The 9,359-nt window shown below is 41.9% G+C and overlaps 1 protein-coding gene across 1 annotated transcript; it reads right to left on the reverse strand.

Moving 5' to 3' along the window:
• Positions 1-396: 396 nt before the first annotated feature.
• pik3ip1 (phosphoinositide-3-kinase interacting protein 1) lies at positions 397-8,819 on the reverse strand. The gene is made up of 6 exons (XM_038702748.1): positions 8,708-8,819; positions 8,410-8,538; positions 7,880-7,996; positions 5,074-5,262; positions 4,860-4,938; positions 397-2,174 (listed from the first exon to the last, which is right to left on the reverse strand). Exons 1-6 carry the CDS (start codon positions 8,817-8,819, stop codon positions 1,967-1,969), a joined length of 834 nt encoding a protein of 277 aa, XP_038558676.1. The 3' UTR covers positions 397-1,966.
• Positions 8,820-9,359: the final 540 nt, after the last annotated feature.

The following is a 9,359-nucleotide window of genomic DNA, read 5'->3' on the forward strand; positions in this document are numbered from 1 at the left end:
TGTGCATCATGAAATAATAGTTATTATATACATAATATTGTCTATTGAGACCTTTAGCTTCAAAGTTTGTCTCATCACTGTCAAAGTGTATGTGCCGAATAACATCAAGAGATCCAAACTCTCCTGTAACAGGTTGGTTCAGATTCTTTTACAAGCCTCTTCAAATCTGTTTGTCCTGCTTGCACTTCTTGCTGTATTTTTTTAACCTACTTTCTCAGGCTACAGAAATGACTACAGTAATTAAGAATTGCCAACAGAGGGAGCTGGTGCAAAGCATTCCCACTGTTAACAAACCTTGAATAACATGACACACTCCCTTCTCCTACTGTCTGATGTTGTTCTATTGGAAACATCTCAATATAATTTAAAATATACCGAATACATCACATCACAATGTCTGTGTTTGATGTTTTATTTCAGTCTCAGCAGTGAAAATATGTATTCACACAAATACTAAAGTACTAAATTCAAATATTCAACATTGTTTGGAACGCGTTGCTTATATGAAGAAAATAATTACAACCGCACACAGATGCTTAAACAGAGCAGCAGTAACCAAAGATAACCAGTGACGTGAATCCAGCAATAACCAATAACCCAAAAACAAAATCCTCTGGAGTGATGCAGTGATGACAAACAAAATACACTGAGACTTGTCAGGTGTAACAAACTAAAAATCTTCATCGCACGATGATTTATTTTCAGGCAGGTATTTTCTAAATGTTTTCTTCAATTAGTAGTTCTACTTTATAAAGATGCAAAGAAATGGCCCCTGAATACAAACATACTGCAGGTAACCATGTGCATGCATTCATGTATTTGAATGTTCCTGAACTTTTGACTGTTTCTATTCTACTGTGTCTACCCTCAAGCATCAAGGTCATAACTCAAGTGTCTGATTCTAATCTGAGAACAGGCTTCTTCAGCACTTCAACACACTCACTGTCCTGCTCTGCAAACACACACTTGAGGCTTTGTCTTTGTTTGATACCATCTGTTCTGTGTTGAGGCAGTGCTATTTTGTCCTGAGGACTAACTACTGTCTCTCATGCTTCCTGAGACCACTATATGTTCCCTGTCACTCCTTAACCTGTGGAAGAAAAGGGCAAGTCCTCTTTCATGTCTGCCAATGACCGCCCTGATGCTTTGCAACTGCATTGGCCATCAGTCGCACAAAGAGAAAAAAATCACCCGGGAAAAGATAAACAAATACATTCAGTATCCTGCTACGGCAATTTCCCTTGTCTTTAGTGGGTCGTTTTACTTTATGTCCCCTCATCCTGTCTCAGAGGAGGATAACTATTTTTGGACACTCACATCTGTGTCACCAGTGTGTCTCCAAGACAAAGCAGTCTTTATACATACGCGTGTCTTGTCCGCGTGTCCCTCGGCACAGCCAGTGGGTCAATACAAAGAAAAGCAATCACATATTCATCATGTAACCACACACCTCCTGTGGGGAGCACCTTCTTCACATGGAAACATACAAACAAAAAAAAGTTATAAACATTCCCACATTCAAAACACCATCTCTTTATGAAGAATTGGTTTCATCACACACCATTATAAACACTGACTAGTCATAGTCCATTTGACTAGAGATTCATACTGTTATTTAAGGGGGCAGCCCATGACATGATTTTCTTGACTTTTAAGTGTATAAAATATGAATATTAAAGACCTCATGACATGTTTCCATTATCAACAGATTCACCTTGTTGGTTTCTAGTTGTTAAGACTGTGTCCATGGTGCGTCAGATCATCTTGTTTGTGCCTCAGATGTATAAAAACCACAGGAAAGGGAACACAGCAAACAGCATTCAGTTCAAGTCTTTTGGAGTGAACACTGCTCCCTTTCTCCTTTAAAACCAGAGGTTACTCGGGGAGGCAGAGAGGAGAAATGAAGATGGGAGTGTTTTGGTCCACAAAAATGTATCACAGTCCTGTTTGAGGACTACACGCCTACTCATGCCCCGGGGGTACCGGCTTGCTGGCCCATAAGAGGGTCCCCGCCCTCCAGGACGGGGGTCGTCTCGGGCTCTGCCATGATTACGATGGTGTTCTCGTCTACCAGCTCGCAGGTGGGGTTGGAGAAAGCGGACAGTGGCAGGGTGATCCTCTGCATCTCGCGCTCATACACTCGCTGCTCATGCTGCTTCTTTAAGTCCTTACCCCTAAAGACAAACGGAGAACACAGATTCATTATGCTGTTACAAATCTCAAGTTAGGCCTCCTAAGTTTCTGCCTACAATAACTGATTTTCTTTTGGCCACTTTGGAATAGCAGAAACAATGCCTAACTTGTAAGCAAACCATTAAAGTCATGTCACATCTAGCAGTTATGAAACAACATAATCATTAATTTGCAGTTGTGTTTCTGACCACAAATGTTAAGTCCAAAATTCACTCTCCTTGTAGAATAGAGCCATACTATTCAGCAACCCTCTGCCTACTTCCATGGCACGGATCCGCCCATTCTCACCTGATCTCGCTCCCTCCTAATCATGGTCTACTCTATATGCTCCACCCATTCCCTTTGTTCTGGCTGGCAGCAACACAAACCACAAGTGAGGGCTCTCCGTCTTTGTCTTTCAGATACACACCTATGGTGGTGCCTGATAAAAAAAAAAACTAAACTGTCAAGCCTCATCATCTCCTATTGCTCTACATGCTCTATGTGTGTATTGTGGCAATGAATGGCTTAAATGGAAACAGCTGTCCCTCCTACATTCTTATTAATGCACCATGGTGATGTTCAATCTCCTGTGAACCAATTCTGTAGAAAAAGTTTACACTCCTTTTAACTTTTTTTGGTCTCCACTAACTCCCGAGGGAGGTGTCCGGCTCTTTAGCTGCTAAATACTCCACTATGTTCACCAGCCAGTCACTAACTGTGTCTGTCTGCTGTTTGGAGATGGCAGGTAGCGCACTGCTGTGGCTGAAAATAATGTTATTGGAGCAGTGAGAGTGAACCAAAACAATGAGCAGAAAGAAGCTAAAACGCTCTGTAGAGCTGAGGGGAACCGCCGAATCAGGTGATAACTCTCTGCATGTTCGTCAGTCCGGGCTACTCCTCGCATACAAGGAGTCATGTGATCCAGTTTTAAGAATATTGATTATAGCTGCCTAAATTATTCCTCGGAGCTAAAGATCAAAGCAATCATGCAAATTAGCAATCACTGTCAAGTCTTATTTTGCTGTATAATCAAAACAGCTATTATTATAGTGATGCCTTAAGTAGTCTTGTAACTGAAACTATGTATTGCGAAATTTTTAGGGGCCACCCAAACTATATATTTATGATAAGGAGCTTCACATAACATACTGTATGTAGATAACAGAGCCTCTTATAACAAGTGCCTCGTCAGCAGCAAACACAAGGGACAGATGGTGAAAGGGAACACAGAACTGACAAGCTGGCGAGGAGTTTATCTACTCCAAGGCAACACAGTGATGGGAAGCAGCACGAGGCTGCTTTCTACTGATCTGGAGCCAAAACTGGGCAATATACTCTTGGATTCAAAACACTTCCTACCTGCCTAGTTCAGTTCAACATACTGTGCGAAACACTGCACATTATCACCTATTCTTTACACTAGGGTGTGGTTAGATGTAGTTTCACGCATATCTGCATTTTGTTTTGCTTGCCGAGCAATTAGTTAAGAAGTGTGTACAGTCTTAGCACAAAGACTGCAAACAAGGGGGTAACAGCTCGCCTGGCCCTATCCAAAGGCAACCTAAAGGTTAACATAATGAAGCTGTGCCTTCTTTGGGGCATCCAAATCCCAAAACTCTTCCCCATCACTGCAGAGCCTCAGGGTGCTATTTGCAGTGCTTGTGGGTGGGAAGCCTGCAAGGGATCAGTTTCCTTGTCAGTACACTACCTAGTGCTACTGGTTGATGGAGAGCTTGTTCCAAATGGGGGTATAGTATGAACCTCTGAGTGCCTCTCTGGCCTGGAGAAGTCTAGAGTGAAAAAAGTCGACTTCATTTATATTGTAAGAGGCACAGGGTAGTGTAAAGCAACTAACTGCTGGCCAGAGGAGGGACAGTTGAATTGGAAAGAATATGGGCATGCTTGCAACACAACTATCACACTATTGAAGGTGATGTCACTGTACACTGAGGGCAGGTATAAACCCTCTGACATAATATGCTGCTCCTCCTTATTAATAATCACCTCCTAAAAATAGAAAACAAAGACACTGCTAATCAGATTTGAGAGGCAAAGACAGATTTGTAAGGGTATTTTGTGTGCTGGCTAAGGGAATCAGAGTGCCCTCTTTCACAACACTGGGGCTATCATTTTACATATTACATAACTGTAGCTAATGTGCAGGCTTCTCTACCCAATCTGAAGCCTCCTCCACGCTCTCTTCTCTTTCAAGAATACAAAATAAGAATGCTTAAAATAAACAGCAGGCATTTCCTTTCTTGCCATGGTTCTCCTCATGTTCTGTTGTGGTTTTCCATGATAAAGGCATTAAAATGGCTGCATTACATCAAAGTGGAACAACAGAGAGCATTGTTGGGGAATGTGAACAACAGCTGATGCCCTTAACTCACGAGAGAATAAACACACATGCTCTCATGTGTGTTTAAGTAATCATACTCGCATTTCTCTCCTGCGCATCAAGTCTACATATGACAGTGGCAATAGGAAGGCACAAGAATGATCTGAAGCATCATCTTTAGGCCTTACAGTTACAGTAGTTGTACTAAATGTAATTATCCTGGAAACAGATGCTTCTTCAAACAGAATATATAAGAATAATTAAATGCTCTACATTGGGTTCTCTTTCATAAACATCCCCTAATACTGAACCAAATGACTGATGATGCTGTGATTTAGATACTGACCTCTTGTAGAAGTAGCCAAATGTGATGCCTACTCCGAGTATGATTATAATTGCCATCATGAGGATGCCAAGGACGTAGCCTGAAAAACACAAAAGGAGAACGTTAAGAGATGAACATACAAGTACATCACAAATATATTTAGTTGACGTAGCAATGAATGCCTTGTAAGACCACCAACATCATGGATGTTTTCCGAGAAATAACTACAACACACCGAGCGTGCCAAGGTCCTTCTTCTTTTTGGGTCCTGTGCGCACTCGCTGGCTGATTCCCATCACTGGCTGCACAGCAGCAACTTCCCCCTGAGAAGCTCCTGACTTGGCCAGCTGAAAGCTCTCTGTGGAGGGAGCGGTTCCTGTTGGGTTGAGGGATTTCGTCTCCGCCGGCACAGTGGAGGCTTGTTCTAAAGACCCGATACACAATACCAGTGTTAAATTACTTTTAATTGGAGATGCTCTGAGTTGTGCTACTGTTGGTGTACAATCAATGGAAGCTAAATCATATGAAAGTAAAATATGTACATGACATACAGGTAATACACAAGACCAGTGACAAGAGGAGCTCTAGCTTCAGCCACAAAAGCCTTCCTCCTGAGCAGACTACTCCCTCTACACCTGTAACCCGCACTTGAAAATTGTTTTACCACACAGAGTTGTGCAAAATGAAGAATATAACATAGCCCAGTATACATTTGTAAATTAGTACATCATCAGAGGTTTTGCATCATTTGTACCAGGGTGTCTCTCCCTTTAACATTTCAGGATGTATTTGACCATCATCAAAGTTAGAGAGGGACGCTCCTGCTCTGATGGCGTGTGGTAGCTCGTTCCACCATTGTGGTGATACACAGATGCAAACAGCCGGGACTGGGATTGCTTTGTGTGAAGGGATTGCAGAGCCAGGCGGCGTTCGTTGGAGGAGCGTAGAGCCGAGAAGGAACATAAGTTTGTATTATGGAGTTTAGGTAGATGGGTGCAGACCCAGTAGTCACTCTGTATGCAAGCATTAGTGACTTGAATCTGATTCTGGAGGCCACGGGGAGCAAGTGGAGGTCACAGAGTAATGGAGTGACATGAAACAAGATGCGCTGCTGCGTTCTGAACCCTTTGTAGTGGTTTCACCACACAAGCTGGAAGACCTGCTAGGAGGGCATTGCAATAGTCGATGCAAGAGATAACCATGGCCTGTACCAGAAGCTGGGTGGCGAACTGAGTGAGGTAGGGCCTGATTTTTCTGATGTTGTATAGAGCAAAGCGGCACAACCGAGAAACAGCAACAACATGGTCTGAAAAGGACAGCTGGTCATCAATCATGACACCCAAGTTTCTCACCACCTTGGTTAGAGTGATGGTTGAGGAGCCAATTTGTAGACTGATGTTATGGTGGATAGATTGCTTGGCTGGAATGACCAAGAGTTCAGTCTTAGAGAGGTTTAGTTGAAGGTGGCAAGCCTTCATCCATGCAGATATGTCCGAGAGACAATCTGTGATCCGTGCCGAGATGGTGGGGTCACCTGGCGGGAAGCTTATCAATTGATATTCCAGAAAATGTACTTTACAACAACACATTTTGATAACACAAATTTTTACTTTGGGGCAGTGGAAACAATAGCAAACCTGTAAGCCATTAAAGTTGACTAATGACAAATCTAGCAGTTACAACATAATCATTTATTTGCAGTCTCGTTTCTTACCACAAATGTTAAGTCCAAGATTCACTCTCCTTTTAACTCTGTCTTGGTCTCCATTAACTTCTGAGTAAAATGTCTGGCTCTTTAGCTGCCAGTAGGGTCTCTATAAAGCATTAACACGAACTGTTTACCTCTCAGATTCATTCTTTATATTTATTTGCATAGTCGTTTATTTGATTTCTCTTCATCTGCTCTGTATTTTAGTGGTTTGTTACTGATGCTTTATTGTATAGTGTGTGGAGACACTTGTTGTAATAATGCACTTGAAATACACTTTGACTTGATTTGACTTGACTACAAGTCCATCATCTGGACTATGTGGTTTCCAATTACTGCTGGTCCATTAACAGAACCACCGATGCAACAACCTCCTCAACAGCAGTACGAAAGCCCTGACAATGCTCTCATGAAATTGTTGGAACGTAAATCAGTTAGAAGATCGGCCAGCGCATGCTTTTTGTGCCAGACATAAACAGGCTCTGCATGCTTGACTCAGTTTCCGCAGCCAGGAAGGTTAAAGAGCTGCAGATGTCAACATCTGCTCTTTAACTCTCTTTCCACCATACAAGTTGTTTACAAACTCTGCTGGAGTGAAATGGCATGAAGTCATAAATTGAAGCAGCCAATTAGCTGCTGTCTCCATGGGAAGACTGTTCCTCTCTGCCAATGAGCTCGGTTTTGGGCGTGGTCAATGCCTTTCCTGAAACTGAACTTTCTGACATGTGAGGCAGGGCTTTGTTATTTTGTGACTTGAGCTGGTTTCCAGACAAGAAGGAAACAAAGGGCCAAGTAGACCAGACTTCTCACAGTGGCTTTACTCTGACCAACTGACCCGCAAAAGACTAATACTCTTAAATGGGAAGAAGTAAATTGTCAGGAATCCATCTCTCAACATGGTTACTTTGTGGTATAACTACACCAAGGGGAACCTTTTAAAAACTTTTTAATTGACCCATCAAAATTAAAAATTTGGCTGTATCCTCATCAAGCCATCTTTTTTTGTGTTGACTAATTAGAACATTTGTATAGCTACAAACATTCCACCTCATTATTTTTCCCTAGCATAGCCCACTTTTTAAAATAATGACAGCTTTACAGGGAAGAGAGAGTAATTGCCGGCAGCATCAAGATAACAGTCTGTGAGAAAAGCTGCCATTTCAGTGTTGTTTTGTCATTAATGTGGAATTTGCATATTTATCTTTAACAGGTCGGGCTTTTGCTGCTGTTGTTCTGGCTGTTTTTCTACAAATGTGCAACTTCTTTGTGCAAATGCAAACTACTCTACTCATACAACTCTTCGTGATTATTCTTGTGCACAATGTTTACCTACCTTTGCATGCGTCAATTGCACAGAATTGTCTTTGGACTGTCCCATCTGGGCCAGCAATGTAGCACCAGGGCCTCTCGGAGGAGTCTGGGTTTCGGCAGTAATTGTGATCTCCCACACCTACAGGAGGAACGATAAAAACAGCATCAGTCTGTTACTGATTCCTCATGGGAATGTCTGTCTGTCCAATTGTGTGGATAAACCACTGGATTCATCAATCATTAACAGGACTTCACAACACTACAATGAATAGGCTGCCACAAGCACAAAGGAAGGAAATGGCAGCTACTGTGTAAAAGAAGCCTTTAACTGACAAATCAGTGGTGCAGTAGCTGAAGTGTGGGCTGCAAATATCATCCCTGTGTTTACTGATCTGCCCGTAGCAACATGTATTATTACAATATTTCAAGAAAGATGTTAGAGTTGTTTGTTATCCTGTAACAGCAATAAACAGGTGAGGGATCAAATCTTCATCCTTCATTTAAGGGGATGTTCACTGATCTCTGCATTAAAAGACATCAATTGAAGTTTACCTGTCTGTGAGTCAGGATGGATGTTAACATCATAGTCTCTAGTAGTATTGGTCCAGTTTAGACAGGTCAGACCTGTGGAGGAGCTCTGTTGTTCCCCTGTGTACTCCACACCATTGGATCTCATGCAGTCTGAGAACAATAACAACATAACGTGTGTACAATAAGCACATTATTGTGCAATTAAAATCATTTATATATTATTATGCACGTAATTTAAAGGAAATCAGGCTACACTGTATGCAGTTTTTAAAACATATCACAAATTAAACAAAAACAAGTCCACAATGTGTCATTTTACCTTTTTGATTTCCATTTGATGCACTGCTCTCTACGACGTCCACGCTCAGGAAAACAACGTGCAAAGAGAAAAACACTTTGAAGAGCTGACGGGCTGAATTCACCGACAACATGGTGCACTGCTGTGCTTTTCCTCTAAATTAACGGTGGGTTGGGAAACAATATACAAAATGGACGAAGAGCCTGTGCTGAATGTGCTTCAGACACACTGCTCCTATCGCTGGAGTCCCAGCCCTTGTTTTTGTCAGAGGAGCCCAGCTTTCTTCGTAAACAGCCTTCAGTGGGAGGAGAAGAAGCTGCCCGTTGCAGTACAAACCTCAAGGTCCTAAAGCCTCACCAGGTTCACACACATACACACGCGCGCAGGAACACACAGGAAAGAAGCTGAAAAAAAGTCTGGCAACTTATCATGGCACGCAGCCTTGTGAGAATAAACACATCGTCAAAAAAGTCGGCTTGGAAAAGCAACGAATTTCATTCACATTTTTGTTTGAGCTGCAAAAACCTGATGTTTCTGGTTACTTCTACAATCCACCCTCTTTTTATTTTTCCTGTTCCCTATCAAACAATAATTTCCATGCTTCTTACTTTATTGTATTTGTCTATAAATAGCTGCTCTGATTTCCATTTTCATACTAAAAATCATTTACTTA

Source organism: Micropterus salmoides, unplaced genomic scaffold (assembly GCF_014851395.1).
Source record: "Micropterus salmoides isolate LMB-PRFRI ecotype aquatic unplaced genomic scaffold, ASM1485139v1 Ms_hic_scaffold_7, whole genome shotgun sequence".
Classification (NCBI taxonomy): Eukaryota; Metazoa; Chordata; class Actinopteri; order Centrarchiformes; family Centrarchidae; genus Micropterus; species Micropterus salmoides.

What these genes read in the sequence shown, in the direction of transcription:
- pik3ip1 (XM_038702748.1), bottom strand. Translation starts at nt 8,819, where the DNA reads ATGTTGTCGGTGAATTCAGCCCGTCAGCTCTTCAAAGTGTTTTTCTCT. An exon ending in CCATCCTGACTCACAGACAG is followed by an intron (nt 7,997 to 8,409) that starts GTAAACTTCAAT and finishes TTCCTCCTGTAG; the next exon opens with GTGTGGGAGATCACAATTAC. An exon ending in TTTGGCTACTTCTACAAGAG is followed by an intron (nt 2,175 to 4,859) that starts GTCAGTATCTAA and finishes GTTTGTCTTTAG; the next exon opens with GGGTAAGGACTTAAAGAAGC.